The 19527-nt window shown below is 44.6% G+C and overlaps 1 protein-coding gene across 3 annotated transcripts in view; it reads right to left on the reverse strand.

Annotated features, from left to right (window-relative positions):
- Positions 1-19527, reverse strand: part of OSBPL10 (oxysterol binding protein like 10) — an 857577-nt gene that overhangs the window by 321447 nt on the left and 516603 nt on the right. For 2 of the 3 annotated variants that reach the window (XM_056520089.1, XM_056520088.1), the window contains one exon: positions 2055-2262. The exons of the other annotated variant lie outside the window; for it this stretch is intronic. In XM_056520089.1, coding sequence (XP_056376064.1) covers positions 2055-2262 — 208 coding nt within the window. The remainder of the gene's footprint in view (positions 1-2054; positions 2263-19527) is intronic. 3 annotated transcript variants of the gene reach the window in all.

The raw sequence follows: 19527 nt of genomic DNA on the forward strand, positions 1-19527 counted from the left end.
GTTGCTTCTATATTGTTTGGGTAGGCCCCTCTTTAAAAGGAGTAGTCTGGTGAAAAATAACTTATCCCCTATCCAAGGATAGGGGATAAGTTATAGATCACAGGGGGGGTCCAAGCAAGCAGGGGGGGCAGTTGTTTGACTGGATTTTTCAGTATGAAATACAAAAAAATTTCTAATGAAAGCAATTGCAAAACCTATTGGTTTTAAATGCTTTACAACATAACTAAAGTTTTTGTATCTAACAGTGCCCATTTAATTTGCTGCAATTAGAGCAGCTACTGTATACTTCAAAAAACTTTCTTTCTTCCATTCATACGGTCCCAGTGACTCCCTGCCAGTCTCTGCAATTGTGATTGCAAGTGGGGACAACTGGAATTCAAGAATTACAACTCCCATCATCCCCTACATAAAAATTTAAAGATTTTTCACATATATAAAAAGGTAATCCCACATCCATGGTTACATATTCCCTTTTACAGCTTACAGCAATGAAAAAGTCTTTTCCATCCTACTGAAATTTTAGCTCCCATCCATGTCTTCCTGCATATGCAGTAACATTGGAATTACAAGAGGTTTTTTTTTTTTTTTTGCCTACTGTATTATACATATTACTGACGCCCCTGTCCTCGTCTCATCTCTGACCCTCACAATTATTCATGGCAGCACATTCAAATGCCAGAACTTTTTTTTCTAAATGGGGCTAAAAAAGTAAAGTGAAAAAACATTTTAAATGATGATTTAGAACAAAAACTAGAAAAAATTATTATGAAATGCACTCCTCTTAATTTAATATTGATCGCTGAATTTTCTGGTCCCTGCCCGCTGCCGAAAATTGAAAGACAAAAAAATAAAAAAATAAAAAATAAAAAATGTTTTTTTATTAGTAATGTATTTTAATATTGTGTTTAGTAAAGTGTGTGTTTCACTTTTTTTTTGTAGTACCTGTACTAATAGACAGATTGCCCCGGGTGTCACTTCTGAGATTGTCCAATCCATTGCAGAGATGGAGCAGCTTTCTCCTGCGCTCGCATCACTGCACTATACTCCGGCCGGCCAGTGATGTGAATAGAATTCACATCACTTATTCATATTTGACGCAGAGAGCTGTGATTGGCCAGATGGTTCCAGCCAATCACAGCTTTCTGCGGGAAATATGAATAATAGCTATGTATACGGCATATACTCATACTACAATGGGACCAGAGAAGCGCCTGCATCTATACATTATACAGGACAATCGCAGCGGGTGTCAGGAGTGACACCCGCTGTGATTTTTCCTTACCTGCAGGTACTACTAGAGTCTGGATGTGGCAGTATTCTTTGAATGGGGAGTGCTTCCTGTGATTATCTCAACTGGCAGAATATGAAATGACTTCTAAACTCTCCCTGCTTGCAGTGATGCGGGCTTGAGGTCAATGGATTTCCCCTGTGCTGATCTGTATTATCAGTAACGCTAATTAGTGACCACACAGTGTCTGCTCTCTCTCCAGCCTGCCTGCAGTGATGCAGGCTTGAGGTCAGTGGATTTCCCCTGTGCTGATCTGCATTGTCAATAAAGCTGATTAGTGACCACACAGTGTCTGCTCTCTCTCTAGCCAGAATTAAATGCCCATCTTCGGCAATGGCTGCAGAATATATAGGGCTGTGACATCATAGGGCTGGCTGGCTGCTGTTAGGCTGCATGCAGTCATGTGATTCAGTATAGTCGCCATTTTAGCCCCCGGCCCGCACAAAATTTAATGAATGAAGCGATTCGTTACCATGAAGTGCAAGGAAATTTAGATTCGTTCAGAGTCAAATTTTTCATGAACATCAGAACAAATTCAACTTCGCCAGCTTCGATTCGCCCATCTCTAATCAGCACATACTCTAGCAGCCAGAATAGAGAATAGCTATGTAGCAGCCAGAAACTTTGTAATGCTACCCTTCTGCTGCAGGAGAATTGATCCCAGAGGCAGATGATAACTGATTACTTGTGACTATAGTAAATCCCTACATATCATTTTATATATATGTTTTACATTCTTAAATAGCTACATATATGTGACTCCCACCTGACATTACAGGCTTGCTGTTCTGCCCAGCTTGATAAACACTCTGCTGTAGTAAGTGGAGGCATTCTCCAAGGCAGCTGAGGGTGGCAGCTGAGGTAGCTTTCAGCAGGAGTAAATCCTGATCCAAGGCAGAGAGAGGGCCGGAGCCTGAAAGGGATTCAATGGCATGTACCAGATTCTTCTGCTGCCCCTCTACCTCAGCCATGACCTAAAAAGAATATGAACATTTTAAGTAAAAATCTAACAAAGTGGAAATTCACACAAAAGCATTACAGAACTAACGAAGGGTGCATGCACACCATGTTTTTGCTATACAGTTCCCGTATATGGTTTCAAGTTAAAAACCATATGGAACTGTATAGAAAATCGTATGCATTGACTTAACATTGTAAACCGCATGTCAAACTCATGATCCGGTTTAGTCCGTTTTGCATAGTATACAGTTTTGTCCGTTTTTTTACCCTTACCCAAAACCGTAGTCTATCACATTTTTTGGTCCGGGTGAAAAACTGTATTAAACCGTATACGTTTTTTTTTTAACATGGGAGTCAATGGGAACCGTACAGAACTTTATGTGTGTACAGTTCCATCCGGTTTTCAACAGTTTTTGACTTTTCAGGTTTTATTTCTTGGAATTTCAATCAAACAAGTGAAACTTTATTCAAAATAGAGTGAAAAGTTAAAAACGTATGCGTTTTTTTTCTTAAAAAAACGGATGCAACCGGACATAATTTTTCATACTGCATACGGTTTTCAACCGTATATGGGTTAAACATTTGTACACACGTTTTGATGCAGTTTAGTCAGGTTTTGAGGAATCCGTTTTTCATCAAAAAACTGATACCGGCACTGTATTGCAAAAACGTGGTGTGCATGCACCTGAAGGCAGTTAAAAAAAGTGGCAACTTTATTCCAAAAACAAATGTACAACCTAAGCAGGAACTTTCTTATTGCATGTCAATCAATTCGATATGTTTCTGTGCCTCAACATAAACTAAACACATGACATTATTTGTTTGGCATTCTTTATGTTCCAAAATATTTTTATAACACTACATGGCCAAAATTAGGAGCACATCAAAACATGAGATTCATACATGCCTGTTAAAAATGGTGTAGTTTGTTGTCTTACAGTCCTAGCAGGCAACTATATGGTTTTGCATTACATCTGAATAACTGTGTCATGTCTTTATTGACCTTTGTTCACACACAGCTATTGGTTTGCCTGTGTGTGAACAGTTTTAAGTTCGCTGGTCAGAGAATAGTTAATAGCATTCTTATGAAGTTTTGTTTTATATTTCTGTTTTCCTACTGGGCCAGCATCCGGTCCACACTGGTGAGTGTGCCCCTGGCCAGTAGTCGATTTGGTTTTATTATTAATGGCTACTTTGTTAGTGGAGTGTCCAGTTTGTGTGTCCAGTGTGAACAGTGTCCTATGTTGAATCCCTGTTACCGTTCCATGGGGACTCCTTGTCTACTGGTGGTGTTTTAAGGGATTGCGATTTATCCTGTCTAATGTTCAGTGTGAACAGTGTTCTATAATTATATCCAGTTGTATCCGTTTTTCTGAGTTGTAACTTGGCATCCCTGTTACTTGTCCATGGAGACTCCGTGTCTACTGGAGGTGTTCAGAGGGATTGAGATTATTCCTGATTAGCGATAGATCCCATTTTCCTGTCCATGGGGACTTAGAGGGCATTGTTATTCCTGTGTCTACCGGAGGTTTTTCTAGGGGATAAAGCTTATTCCTGTTTTGTTCTGGAGTATGTTCAGACTTATCTGTCTTCCTGTCTGGTGTTAAAACTCTATGGGGGGAATTTATCATTATGTGTCTATTGTAGACACAGTTCTACCACTTTACACTGCTTTTCTATTGTACACTCTTGCTCAGAATTTACTAAGGCTGTGCACTCCATTGATAAATCTTGTGCAAATATAGAATCGCCCCCCCCCCCTCGCTCTACTGTACACTCCTTCTCTACCTCACAGGAAAAGTGGAAATAGGGATTTTGTTCTATTGCTTTGAGACCAGGATTCCATTGAGGTTTTTTGTCCATCAGCAAAAATGCCAGTTCCAGCTTTTTCCTGCGTTTTGTCAGTTTTTCTTGCATTTTTATCTTTATTTTTTTTCTTCAAAATTTAGATACGTGAATGCGGAGGACTATGTCAGATTTGGTGGATTGCGACGATGAACAGCGTTTTTTTTTTAAATGTCAATAAAAGGGTTAACGAGGGCTGTGGGGGAGTGTTTTTATTTTAAATTAAAAAAATGTTTTTCAATGTGTTGTGTTTTTTATAATTGAATTTTCAGGGTTAGTAGTGGAAGGCGTCTAGTAGACAGAATCCATTACCAAGCCAGGGCTTAGCGTTAGCCCCCAAAACAGCTAGCGCTAACCCCCAATTATTACACCGGTAGCCACCGCCACAGGGGTTCCAGGAAGAGCTGGTACCAACAGGCCCGGAGCATCAAAAATGTAGTTCCTGGGCCTAGGCGGTAACAGGCTGGTGTTATTTAGGCTGGGGAGGACCAGTAACAAAGGTCGCCCACCCTGGTAATGTCAGTCTGTTGCTGCTTGGTTGGTATCTGCCTGATACTGAAAAAATTAGGGAACCACATACTTTTTATTTATTTATTTATTTATTTTTTTAAACCGCATAGGGTTCCCCCTATTTTCATTCTCAGCCAGATACCAACCAAGCAGCAACAGCCTGACGTTACCAGGTTGGGTTAGGACCATTGTTTCTGGCCTTCCCCAGCCTTCAACACCAGCCTGTTACCACCTAGGCCCAGGAATGCCGTTTTTGATGCTCCGGGTGGGTACCGGGGTAATAATTGGAGGTTAGCGTTAGCAGATTTTGGGGCTATCGCTAAGCCACGGCTTAGTAATGGATTCCCTCTATAAGACAGCTTCCACTACTAACCCGGGAAATTCAGTTATAAAAAACACGGACACATTGAAAAAAAAAATTTATAAAAAAAAACAAAAAATCCCCCCCCCCCCACAGCCCTCGTTAACCATTTTATTGAAATAAAAAAAAATGCTGGTCATCGTCGCAGTACACCGAATCTGACGTAGTCCTCTGCATTCACGTATCTGAAATGAGAAAAATAGAAAAACAAGAAATATGGGTTAGCACATTTTTTGCGCTCTCCCCTGGGAAGAGCGCACATAATGCAGTGTGTTCCTAAACAGGGAGCCTCCAATTGTTGCTAAACTATAACTCCCATCATGGGGGGCTGTAGTTAAGCAACAGCTGGAGTCTCCCTGTTTGGGAACACACTACCAGAAAGGGTCTGTTCCCATTATGCAAAACTCATAATGTGAATGTGCCCTTGGACTACTATTCCTATCTTGGGACAGAGTCGCTATCTTGGGACAGAGTCTGTCCTATGATGGGAGTAGTTGTAGTACCGCAGGCTGCTGAGGGATGGCACTTGCACATCCCCCGGCTGCGGGACTTTTAGAACTACTACTCCCATCATGGACAGACTCTGCCCATGATGGGAGTTGTAGTCCAGGGGCTGAGGTGCAGATTGCATCAGGTCATTCTGCCGAAACCCACTGCAATCCGCATTTATTAACTTTAAAAGCCGGCGGTACATGCGGCTACACTGTGCTGCCACCGGCTTCTATATACACTGTCATAATTCATAATCCCCGCCGCCGGGAGAGGGGAGCTCTGATTGGTCAATAGCTATTCTCCAATCAAAGCTCCCGTCTCCTGGCGGCGGGGATTATGAATTATGACAGTGTATATAGAAGCCGACAGCGCAGTGGAGACGCATGTACCGCCGGTGTAATGAAGAAAACTGTTACCCTCCGTATAGGGACACAGTTTTCTGCTTACAGCCCACTCCCTCTCTCTCCATCCCCGCTACCTTCCGTCAGGGGGATGGGGACAGTTTCTCCACACATATAGTTAATAAATGCGGATTGCAGCAGATCTCCAGAGAATGATCGGCTGCGATCCGCATTTAAATTAAAAAGCCTGCGGCAGAGGCAGCTCTAGACTGCGAAACTCAAACATGAGGCCCCACATCATTTTCTGAAGACCCATGGGGGGAAATTTATGAAAACCTGTGCAAAGTTAAAGTTGCCCAGTTGCTATAGCAACCAATCAGATCACTTATTTTATTTGCAGAGGCCTTGTTAAAAATGAAAGAAGAAATCTCATTGGTTGCTATGGACAACTTTTCCTCTAGACAGTTTTTGATAAATCTCCCCCATGGTGATCTAAGATTGCTGTGCTGTCGCCGCAGCACAAATCTCAAGTGTTGACGGGGCAGATATAAGATCAGGGGCATAACTAGTGTCCTATGGACCCCATGGCAAATTCTGTCTAGTACACAGAGACTACAGTCACCAATATTACCAGTATAAAAGTAGGAATATTATCACCCTGCATATTACCATCATACTGTTACTGACCAAATCCTGTATACTGAGACCAATATTACTGATAATACCAATACAAGAGAATAAAAATGGTCAGCACCTCCAGACAAAATGAAGCACAGCTGCTCACTGTTAGTTGTGTGTGTTATCAGCAAGAAACAAATGATACTGCCACATCATGACCACGACTACCATTGTGACTAACTCCAATTGTTACTGTATAAAATTTACTATAGAAAGACCAATATATCCACATACATTGACATATAGTGGTAGATACCAGATGTACACATCACTGTGTATTATCCCTGTACTGTGACATCACTGTGTGTATTATCCCTGTACTGTGACTGTTACATCACTGTGTGTATTATCCCTGTACTGTGACATCACTGTGTGTATTATCCCTGTACTGTGACATCATTGTGTGTATTATCCCTGTACTGTGACATCACTGTGTATTATCCCTGTACTGTGACATCACTGTGTATTATCTCTGTACTGTGACATCACTGTGTATTATCCCTGTACTGTGACATAATTGTGTATTATCCCTGTACTGTGACATCACTGTGTATAATTCCTGTACTGTGACATCACTGTGTATTATCCCTGTACTGTGGCATCACTGTGTATTATCCCTGTACTGTGGCATCACTGTGTATTATCCCTGTACTGTGACATCATTGTGTATTATCTCTGTACTGTGACATCACTGTGTATTATCTCTGTACTGTGACATCACTGTGTATTATGCCTGTACTGTGACATCACTGTGTATTATCTCTGTACTGTGACATCACTGTGTATTATCTCTGTATTGTGACATCACTGTGTGCATTATCTCTGTACTATAACATCACTGTGTGTTCTCCCTATACTGCGACATCACTGTGTATACTTAAACTGCCCCGTGACATCACTGTATATATTAATGCTGTACCGTGATATCACTGTTCATATTATTCCTGTACTGTGACATCACTGTATATATTAACCCTGTACCCTAATGTCACTGTATATATTTACCTTGTACTGTGAGTGACAATACAGGGTTAATATGCACAGTGGCATCACAGTTCAGAGTTAATATATACAGTGACATCACAGCACAGGGACCGGACCTCACATGACCTGGAGAACGGGCAGCAAACGCAGAGCCCTTTATGGCAGCAGCTCAAAGGAGGAGGAGAGGCAGAGACTTCGGTGAGTAGCCAGGGGAAGGGCCGGGCAGGGATGTAACAGACATCATGTGCACGGCACACGACCAGCCCCAGCAACAACTCTTCTTAAAGTGGCAGAGGGGAAGCAGTACTCACTGTTGATGTAAAACTTGCGGCGGTCAGGGCCAGAGTGAGACCCCCATCAGTGCGAGGCCTTAGGCAATGGCCTTAGATGCCTAATGCTAGAGCTGTCTCCGTTACATGCAGCTACATCGCGCTGCCACCGGCTTCTATATACAGCTGTCATAATTCATAATCCCCGCCAGGAGACGGGAGCTCTGATTGGAGAATAGCTATTGACCAATCAGAGCTCCCTTCTCCCAGCGGTGGGGATTATGAATTATGACAGCTGAATACAGGAGCCGGTGACAGCGCGATGTAGCCGCATGTACCGCCGACTTTTACAGTTAATAAATGCAGATCGTAGCGGGTCTCTGGAGAATGACCCGGTGCGATCTGAACCTCAGCCCCTGGACTACAACTCCCATTATGGGCAGAGTCTGTCCATGATGGGAGTTGTAGTTCTAAATGTCCCACAGCGAGGGGATGTGCAAGTGCCATCCCTCAGCAGCACCGCGATACTACAATTACTCCCATCACAGGAAAGACTCTGTACCATGATGGGAGTAGTAGTCCAAGGGCAGAGGGACAGATTGCAGCAGATCATTCTCCGGAGATCCGCTGCAATCCGCATTTATTAAGTATACAAGCCAGCGGTACATGCGGCTACACTGCGCATTCCTCCTTGTCAGAACGACAGCATACAAATGTACAAAGTAGTCGCTCTTACCTCCTTCTATATACAGTTCTTATAATTCATAATCTCTGCCGGGAGAGGGGAGCTCTGATTGGTGGATAACTATTGACCAATCAGAGCTCCTGTATCCCGGCGGCGGGGATTATGAATTATGACAGTGTATACAAGAGACAGTGACAGCGCAGTGTAGCGCTTGTACCGTCGGCTTTTACAGTTAATAAATGCGGATTGCAGCGGGTCTCTGGATAATGACCTGCTGCGATCTGCACCTCAGCCCCTGGACTACAACTCCCATCATGGGCAGAGTCTGTCCCATGATGGGAGTAGCAGCCCTTACTGTGCCAAAATAGACATAGTAACATAGTTCATGAGGTTGAAAAAAGACCATCAAGTTCAACCTATATCCCTACTGATTCCCAACTGAGTTGATCCAGAGGGGGTGTATATTTGCGCAAGAAAATGCCATTTGGCATTTTTTGGCGCAAAAAAACCCCCGCAGTTAGTAAATTGATTCTACAGTAGAAAATTCTCTATGATAAACTTAAAGGGGTTTCTATCAAAATTTGCACACAAAAAAAGACGTAAAAAAACACTTGCGCATATTTTTGCGCATAAAACTATACAAAACAGCTCTATATACAATGATAAATTCCCCCCTATATGTTTATTAGTTTTTTATTCAGATCTTAGGAGTTCTGTTCATGACCGCTTATCTATAGTGCCCTCTGTTCACAAGCAAGAGTCCTCTGTTCATGTCCACTGATATAGTGTCCTCTGTACTAACTCTCTGATCTGTGTCCTCTGAACGTTATCTGTTTTAGAGTTCTAGGTTCCTGTTATGTTTTTGGTTTGTGACCAACTATTTATTAGTGTGTGTTATTAGGCCCCTGCTCTTCAGCTCAGGGAGGGGCCGGCGCCCAGTTGTCAATCTACAGTTTAAGGTGGATGGGCAAGTAGGCAGAGAGAGACATTTTAGAGTCAGTTTAGAGCTCACTCTCCCTGTCCCCCGGTCGGTCCCTGACAAACTATTTACTGACTTTCACCTGAACTAAAGAATCTCAGCCTACATAATAAATAGACCACTAAACCATTATTTCTACTCTACCTGACTTAACAGTTGGCAATAAAAAAAAATGTAAGAAAGGACGTGTTCTTGTATGAACCATGTTTCATCTGTCAGAATCTCTCTCCAGAGTCAAAGTTTACAGTATTGTAGATTGGTCTGGCAGAAAACTGTAACTGGTTTAGACAAATTCAACCCAATTCATGAAGCTTTAGACAAATTGAGCATATTCTGCTTCAAGAAAAAGTCTAGAACTCTGTAGTGTATTGCAATTGTGAGAAGACAATTTCTAAATCTTACATTTGAATATGCTCTGGAGTCTCTGTAAATCTAAAGTCGGATCACCTTAAAAATCATCAGTGTTATATCAATCGCTTATCAGTAGTTGTGCTTAGTCCGTGACTGTGTGACTAGTAGGACCATAGACTCCCCTTGGATGACTAGTTGAAGAAAGCCAAAATGATAGTTTTAATGTCGTTAAATTTCACCCAACGAACGATTGTTTTGGTTGAAATTGTTTACTTTCTTCAACTTTAATGTGTATGTGCACCCAAAGTGAATGTGTTGCCCTAGATTGTGTTTTAACTGATAAGAGACAGGTACTCAAACATATTTTTTTTTATGTTTCCATCTACTTTTCTGTGTTAAACGTACATTGTTAAGTGTCATCTGCAAGTTCTAAGATTTTACTCAATTGTACTAAGATTTTATGTCAACTTTTTTTTTTTTTTAAGTTATTATATCATATAATAAAAGAGACCAGGGCCCCATACAGATCCTTGTGGTACTAAACTACAGCCAGTAACCCAATCTGAAGGTGTCCCTTCATGGCAACCCCTAGCTTTGTATTCTAAGCCAGTTAATTAAACAATTACACAATTTTTTTGCCCATTACAGCACTTTAAAGGTTGATAAGATCAGTTTGGCATTTGTAGCCCTACACTGTCTACTACTGTATAAGCGTCTCTCTCTTTCCTACAGCTGCTAAGCCTACCTGCTGGTTAGCCAATCAGAGGTCAGGGATGCCAGGCTTTTCATGCTGAAGTCCGACATCCTGTGTTCTCTCAAACTGAGCTATTTAAACACCCAAATGCTGGCCACAAATGCTGTAACTTTTAGTTTTGGCATCACCAGAGTTCCTGAATCTGTGTTGATCAGTTGATAAACTGGACCTTTATACTAAGCTCTAGAAACCTTTAACTGACAATTCTAACATTACAGGCCCTCCTGGCTTTATACTGTCACGATGCCGGCTGGCAGGTAGTGGATCCTCTGTGCCAGAGAGGGATTGGCGTGGACCGTGCTAGAGGATCGGTTCTAAGTCACTACTGGTTTTCACCAGAGCCCGCCGCAAAGCGGGATGGTCTTGCTGCGGCGGTAGTGACCAGGTCGTATCCCCTAGCAACGGCTCAACCTCTCTGGCTGCTGAAGATAGGCGCGGTACAAGGGAGTAGACAGAAGCAAGGTCGGACGTAGCAGAAGGTCGGGGCAGGCAGCAAGGATCGTAGTCAGGGGCAACGGCAGAAGGTCTGGAATCACAGGCAAGGAACACACAAGGAACGCTTTCACTGGCACTAGGGCAACAAGATCCGGCGAGGGAGTGAAGGGGAAGTGAGGTGATATAGGGAAGTGCACAGGTGTAAACACTAATTGGAACCACTGCACCAATCAGCGGTGCAGTGGCCCTTTAAATCGCAAAGACCCGGCGCGCGCGCGCCCTAGGGAGCGGGGCCGCGCGCGCCGGGACAGAACTGACGGGGAGCGAGTAAGGTACGGGAGCCGGGGTGCGCATCGCGAGCGGGCGCTACCCGCATCGCGAATCGCATCCCGGCCGGAGGTGGTAACGCAGCGCCCCGGGTCCGTGGAACCGACCGGGGCGCTGCAGTGAGGGAAGTGTAGCGAGCGCTCCGGGGAGGAGCGGGGACCCGGAGCGCTCGGCGTAACAGTACCCCCCCCCTTGGGTCTCCCCCTCTTCTTGGGGCCTGAGAACCTGAGGATCAGACTTTTGTCCAGGATATTGTCCTCAGGTTCCCAGGACCTCTCTTCTGGACCACAACCCTCCCAATCCACTAAAAAAAAAGTTCTTCCCCTGACCTTTTTAGAGGCCAAAATCTCTTTGACAGAGAAGATGTCCGAGGAGCCGGAAACAGGAGTGGGAGGAACAGATTTAGGAGAAAAACGGTTGAGGATGAGAGGTTTAAGAAGAGAGACGTGAAAGGCATTAGGGATACGAAGAGAAGGAGGAAGAAGAAGTTTGTAAGAGACAGGATTAATTTGACACAAAACTTTAAAAGGACCAAGATAGCGTGGTCCCAACTTATAGCTCGGGACACGGAAACGGACATATTTAGCGGAGAGCCATACCTTGTCTCCAGGGGAAAAAATGGGAGGAGCTCTTCTTTTCTTATCTGCGAATCTCTTCATGCGAGAAGAAGCCTGTAAGAGAGAATTTTGGGTCTCTTTCCATATGGTGGAAAGATCACGAGAAATTTCATCCACAGCGGGCAGACCAGAGGGCAAGGGGGTAGGGAGGGGGGGAAGAGGGTGACGGCCGTACACCACGAAAAACGGAGATTTGGAGGAAGATTCAGAGATTCTGAAATTATACGAGAATTCGGCCCAAGGTAGAAGATCTGCCCAGTCATCCTGGCGGGAGGAAACAAAATGTCGTAAATAGTCACCCAAGATCTGGTTAATTCTCTCTACTTGTCCATTGGATTGAGGATGGTATGCAGAAGAAAAATTTAATTTAATCTTGAGTTGTTTACAGAGAGCCCTCCAGAATTTAGACACAAATTGGACGCCTCTATCCGAGACGATCTGTGTAGGCAACCCGTGAAGACGAAAAATGTGTACAAAAAATTGTTTAGCCAACTGAGGCGCTGAAGGAAGACCAGGAAGAGGGATGAAATGTGCCATTTTGGAGAATCGATCAACGACCACCCAAATAACAGTGTTGCCATGGGATGGGGGTAAGTCAGTAATAAAATCCATACCAATCAGAGACCAAGGCTGTTCGGGGACAGGTAGAGGATGAAGAAAACCAGCGGGCTTCTGGCGAGGAGTCTTATCCCGGGCACAGATAGTGCAGGCTCGCACAAAGTCCACCACATCAGTCTCTAGAGTCGGCCACCAATAGAAGCGAGAGATGAGTTGCACAGATTTCTTGATGCCCGCATGACCTGCGAGATGGGAGGAGTGACCCCATTTGAGGATCCCAAGGCGTTGGCGTGGAGAAACAAAGGTCTTTCCTGGAGGAGTTTGCCTGATGGAGGCTGGAGAAGTGGAAATCAGGCAGTCAGGAGGAATGATGTGTTGAGGAGAGAGTTCAATTTCAGAGGCATCTGAGGAACGAGAGAGAGCATCGGCCCTAATGTTTTTATCAGCAGGCCGAAAGTGAATTTCAAAATTAAATCGGGCAAAGAACAGAGACCACCTGGCCTGACGAGGATTCAGCCGTTGGGCAGACTGGAGGTAGGAGAGGTTCTTGTGATCGGTGTAAATAATAACTGGAAATCTTGATCCCTCCAGCAGATGCCTCCATTCCTCAAGTGCTAATTTAATGGCTAGAAGCTCTCGATCCCCGATGGAGTAGTTCCTCTCCGCCGGAGAGAAGGTCCTGGAAAAAAAACCACAAGTAACAGCATGCCCGGAAGAGTTTTTTTGTAGAAGGACAGCTCCAGCTCCCACTGAGGAGGCATCAACCTCCAATAGGAAGGGTTTAGATGGGTCAGGTCTGGAGAGCACGGGAGCCGAAGAAAAGGCAGACTTGAGTCGTTTAAAGGCGTCTTCCGCTTGAGGAGGCCAAGACTTGGGATCGGCATTTTTTTTTGTTAAAGCCACAATAGGAGCCACAATGGTAGAAAAATGTGGAATAAATTGCCTGTAATAATTGGCGAACCCCAAAAAACGTTGGATGGCACGGAGTCCGGAGGGGCGTGGCCAATCTAAGACGGCAGAGAGTTTATCTGGGTCCATTTGTAGTCCCTGGCCAGAGACCAAGTATCCTAGAAAAGGAAGAGATTGGCATTCAAACAGACATTTCTCTATTTTGGCATAGAGTTGATTATCACGAAGTCTCTGAAGAACCATACGGACATGCTGGCGGTGTTCTTCAAGATTGGCAGAAAAAATCAGGATATCGTCCAGATATACAACAACACAGGAGTATAGTAGATCACGAAAAATTTCATTAACAAAGTCTTGGAAGACGGCAGGGGCGTTGCATAGACCAAAGGGCATGACCAGATACTCAAAGTGTCCATCTCTGGTGTTAAATGCCGTTTTCCATTCATCCCCCTCTCTGATGCGGATGAGATTATAAGCACCTCTTAAGTCCAGTTTGGTAAAAATATGGGCACCTTGGAGACGATCAAAGAGTTCAGAGATGAGGGGTAGGGGGTAGCGGTTCTTAACCGTGATTTTATTAAGACCGCGGTAGTCAATGCAAGGACGTAGAGAGCCATCTTTTTTGGACACAAAGAAAAATCCGGCTCCGGCAGGAGAGGAGGATTTACGGATAAAGCCCTTTTTTAAATTTTCTTGGACGTATTCAGACATGGCAAGAGTCTCTGGGACGGACAGAGGATAGATTCTGCCCCGGGGTGGAGTAGTGCCCGGGAGGAGGTCAATGGGACAATCATAAGGCCTGTGAGGAGGTAGAGTCTCAGCTTGTTTTTTGCAAAAAACGTCCGCAAAGTCCATATAGGCCTTAGGGAGACCGGTTACATGAGGAAGCACAGGGACACGGCAAGGTTTACTGGGAACCGGTTTTAAGCAGTCCTTGGAACAAGAGGGCCCCCAACTCTTGATCTCCCCAGTGGACCAATCCAGGATTGGGGAATGGAGTTGAAGCCAGGGAAGTCCAAGAAGGATTTCAGAAGTGCAATTGGGGAGGACCAACAGTTCAATCCTCTCGTGATGAGATCCGATGCACATTAGAAGGGGCTCCGTGCGGAAACGTATAGTACAGTCCAATCTTTCATTGTTTACACAATTGATGTAGAGGGGTCTGGCGAGACTGGTCACCGGGATGTTGAACCTGTTGACGAGAGAGGCTAAGATGAAATTTCCTGCAGATCCAGAGTCCAAGAAGGCCACAGCAGAGAAGGAGAAGGCAGAGGCAGACATCCGCACAGGCACAGTAAGACGTGGAGAAGCAGAGTAGACATCAAGGACTGTCTCACCTTTGTGCGGAGTCAGCGGACGTCTTTCCAGGCGGGGAGGACGGATAGGACAATCCTTCAGGAAGTGTTCGGTACTAGCACAGTACAGGCAGAGATTCTCCATGCGGCGTCGTGTCCTCTCTTGGGGTGTCAGGCGAGACCGGTCGACCTGCATAGCCTCCACGGCGGGAGGCACAGGAACAGATTGCAGGGGACCAGAGGAGAGAGGAGCCGGGGAGAAGAAACGCCTCGTGCGAACAGAGTCCATATCCTGGCGGAGCTCCTGACGCCGTTCGGAAAAACGCATGTCAATGCGAGTGGCAAGATGGATGAGTTCATGTAGGTTAGCAGGGATTTCTCGTGCGGCCAGAACATCTTTAATGTTGCTGGATAGGCCTTTTTTAAAGGTCGCGCAGAGTGCCTCATTATTCCAGGATAATTCTGAAGCAAGGGTACGGAACTGTACGGCATACTCGCCAACGGAAGAATTACCCTGGACCAGGTTCAACAGGGCAGTCTCAGCAGAAGAGGCTCGGGCAGGTTCCTCAAAGACACTTCGAATTTCCGAGAAGAAGGAGTGTACAGAGGCAGTGACGGGGTCATTGCGGTCCCAGAGCGGTGTGGCCCAAGCCAGGGCTTTTCCAGACAGCAGGCTGACTACGAAAGCCACCTTAGACCTTTCAGTGGGGAACTGGTCCGACATCATCTCCAAGTGTAATGAACATTGGGAAAGAAAGCCACGGCAAAACTTAGAGTCCCCATCAAATTTATCCGGCAAGGATAGTCGTATTCCAGAAGCGGCCACTCGCTGCGGAGGAGGTACAGGAGCTGGCGGAGGAGATGATTGCTGGAGCTGTGGTAGTAACTGTTGTAGCATAACAGTCAGTTGAGACAGCTGTTGGCCTTGTTGCGCAATCTGTTGTGACTGCTGGGCGACCACCGTGGTGAGGTCAGCGACAACTGGCAGAGGAACTTCAGCGGGATCCAAGGCCGGATCTACTGTCACGATGCCGGCTGGCAGGTAGTGGATCCTCTGTGCCAGAGAGGGATTGGCGTGGACCGTGCTAGAGGATCGGTTCTAAGTCACTACTGGTTTTCACCAGAGCCCGCCGCAAAGCGGGATGGTCTTGCTGCGGCGGTAGTGACCAGGTCGTATCCCCTAGCAACGGCTCAACCTCTCTGGCTGCTGAAGATAGGCGCGGTACAAGGGAGTAGACAGAAGCAAGGTCGGACGTAGCAGAAGGTCGGGGCAGGCAGCAAGGATCGTAGTCAGGGGCAACGGCAGAAGGTCTGGAATCACAGGCAAGGAACACACAAGGAACGCTTTCACTGGCACTAGGGCAACAAGATCCGGCGAGGGAGTGAAGGGGAAGTGAGGTGATATAGGGAAGTGCACAGGTGTAAACACTAATTGGAACCACTGCACCAATCAGCGGTGCAGTGGCCCTTTAAATCGCAAAGACCCGGCGCGCGCGCGCCCTAGGGAGCGGGGCCGCGCGCGCCGGGACAGAACTGACGGGGAGCGAGTAAGGTACGGGAGCCGGGGTGCGCATCGCGAGCGGGCGCTACCCGCATCGCGAATCGCATCCCGGCCGGAGGTGGTAACGCAGCGCCCCGGGTCCGTGGAACCGACCGGGGCGCTGCAGTGAGGGAAGTGTAGCGAGCGCTCCGGGGAGGAGCGGGGACCCGGAGCGCTCGGCGTAACATATACCTTTGGACTGTACCCTAACCATCTGTTGCCTGCTAATTTTTCTACTGCATGCCCTCCAGGTATTGGCAAGGCTAGTCAGACTTATTTTCTACTGATAGTTTTCACTTTGCACTTAGAAAGGGACTGTCAACCAGTTGGTAGGTCAACGGTCAACCTTTTTTTTTTCTTAAGGGTTTCTGTTGGAAGGAATTTCACAGTGTACTACTTTACTCTATCCCTTGTTTCTTTTGGCTCCAGGCAAATAAAGTTTATGAGCAGCTTTTCTGGTGCACACACTAAATGTACAGAACAAACAGAGTAAATTTAGCCTGATATGGAATGAAAAAAGTATCAGTTTTTATGTTAAAGATATTTTTCAAGAATTTTTGGTGATGTTTTTCAAATTTTCTATATTTATAATAAAATAATCCTAGAATCCTGCAGTTCTCATTCTGGTCACTAGGCCTCATATTAAGCTGATACTTCCTGTTATGTCTTGATCCCTTTCCAGAAATGGCTAATTATCATCACAAACAGTGAAAGCTGACACCATTGTACAGATAACACAGGATCTATTACCATTCAGAAGAGCTGGAGCTAAGAGATCAGCCTCCTCTTTCTTGAGGAATTACATCTGGACAGGTCACAGAGCAAGCAAAGAAAATGTTCCCATTTGAGTGAATAGGGTCTGGTCCAGTCTATTGTGTCTATTTCTATAAGGCCTGTTGTAAAGCATTTCTCTAAATGCTTTTAAACTACTCAGCAAGATGGCTGCCTACATAATAATCTACTAAAAATGGGGGGAAAAAAACATTGAATAGTTTTTAAACCCATTTTACATATTGGCATCATATTTTCTCCTTGACAAAAGAGGAAGTAATGCCATTAAAAGGTTTATCCACAAAAAACATGTTCCACTTATCCACAGATAAACACATGATCGCTAGGAGTCCTAACACATAAACCCCCACAATCACTAAAGGAGGTGGCCAAAAAAACCTGTTCCAGAGGAGTTTAAGAGTGCAATGTGACTGCTTTGAAGAAGATAGCAAAGTATGATGCAGATAAAAGGATAACCTCTTTAATGTAAAAGTTAGTACAGGCCAATACATTGCTAAGTTATGTCACAGAGATTGACATAGGGGGCATTTAAAGAAAGAAATTATATTTCTTTCATATAATTGTCGCAAAAAAGTCGCAACTAAGACTATGCAATTTTCTGTGCGACAATCATCCCTAAGAGCAAAAAAAGCAAGAAAATTGATTTTGGCTTATATTAGCAAGTTTTAGAAATTGACTTGCAGTAGTAAGAGATTTATAAAATGCGACTATCTCTAAAAAGTCGCTAGTAAGTCCTGGCTTACTAAAATGCTTTACATCCTCTAAAATGAATTGCCCTCTTTTAGTAAAAGGTATTTGTATTTTTTTTATGAAAGTGTGTTAGAACTACATTATTAATTTTTAATGCTTACTTTTGTGTACTGTGTGTGATTTTTTTGGATAGTTTTTTTTAGACAAAAAAAACACTGACAACCATACACTCACAGAGGCACACACAACCTCAACCATTTACACACACACACACACACTCCAAACATACCTCTTCCACTAGCACTTCCATTTCCTGGTCTGTACAGTTTTTCTTCTTTCCGGTTCGCAATCGCCGCTTTGCTGGTCCACCGAAATCCTCAAAATCAGAACTGTTTGGTGAGTTTGGCGGAATAGAGTCTCCTACAGGTTGTGTTGTGGCAATGGCGGACAACATTCTTTGTAATATTTCTTCCGTGGCACTAGGCTGGGAAATGTGTTTCGATTTTTTGACCTCCTCTTACCACCTACTTGGGCAATCCCAATGGGTTAGGCAACGCAGGATGATTTTGAGGACCAGAAACAAGTGAGGACAGCAAAGAAAGACCTCTTTACCTAACGCAGGAAGAGAGGATCAATCTCTGGTGCTTACCTCACAGGTTTTGCTTACGTGGGGGGATTTTCCCGCTTTTGTTTACGTGCAACAAATTTGATAGGGCCGTGCGACAGAATAATAAATTTGTCGCACGTTAGCAAAACAGTAGTTGAAAAAAAATAGCGAATAGCGAAAATAGCGATGATCGGAGCTGGGACAGCCCCAATCATCCTGAGGGCTAGGAGTGAGGTCGCAGTGCTGCGATCTCCTCGTATCCCCTGCCATTGGTCAGAACTGATTCTGACCAATGGCAGAAGAGGACAGTTCTGCCCCCCCCCCCCCCGGATGTCGAGGGGAACATGGACAGAAGATGGAAGCCGGTACCTGCAGGAGAAGATGCCTGGGGACCCCCAGTCTTCGCTGGAGACTGCTGGATCCTGCTGGATCCTGGCTCAGGTAGAGAATCGACGTGGGGGGGGGGGGAATTGAAAGTGAAAGTAAAGTGATCTTTAATGTGGCAACCACTAGGAGGGCCAAACTGCAACTCCCAGCATGCCCAGACAGCCAAAGGCTGTCTGGGCATGCTGGGAGTTGTAGTTTTGAAATATCTGGAGGGTCACAGTTTGGAGACCACTGTTACAGTGGTGCCCAAACGGTAGCCATCCAGATGTTGCCAAACTATAACTCTCAGCATGCCTGGACTGCCCAGGCATGCTGGGAGTTGTAGTTCTGTAACATCTGTCCCTTCAGATTTAGCAATTTTCATGACATTTTTGAAAATTGCTGCTCTACTTTGAAGCCCTCTAATTTTTTCAAAAAGCAAAAATATGTCCATTTTATGATGCCAACATAAAGTGGACATATTGTATTTGTGAAGAAAAATTTTATGTATTGGGAATATCCATTTTCCTTACAAGTAGAGAGCTTCTAGGTTAGTAAAATGCAAAATTTTCTACATTTTCTTGAAATTTTTGGATTTTTCACCAAAAAAGGATGCAAGTAACACCGAAAATTTACCACCAAAATAAAGTAGAATATGTAACGAAAAAACTATCTCAGAATCAGAGTATTCGGTAAAAGCGTTTTCGCGTTATTAATTCGTAAAGAGACGGTGGTCAGAATTGCGAAAAAGGGCTCAGTACTTAACCCCTTAAGGACCCAGCCATTTTACACCTCAGGACCCGGCCATTTTTTGCACATCTGACCACTGTCACTTTAAACATAAATAACTCTGTAATGCTTTTAGTTATCATTCTGATTCCGAGATAGTTTTTT

Source organism: Hyla sarda, chromosome 5, assembly GCF_029499605.1.
Source record: "Hyla sarda isolate aHylSar1 chromosome 5, aHylSar1.hap1, whole genome shotgun sequence".
Taxonomy (NCBI): Eukaryota; Metazoa; Chordata; class Amphibia; order Anura; family Hylidae; genus Hyla; species Hyla sarda.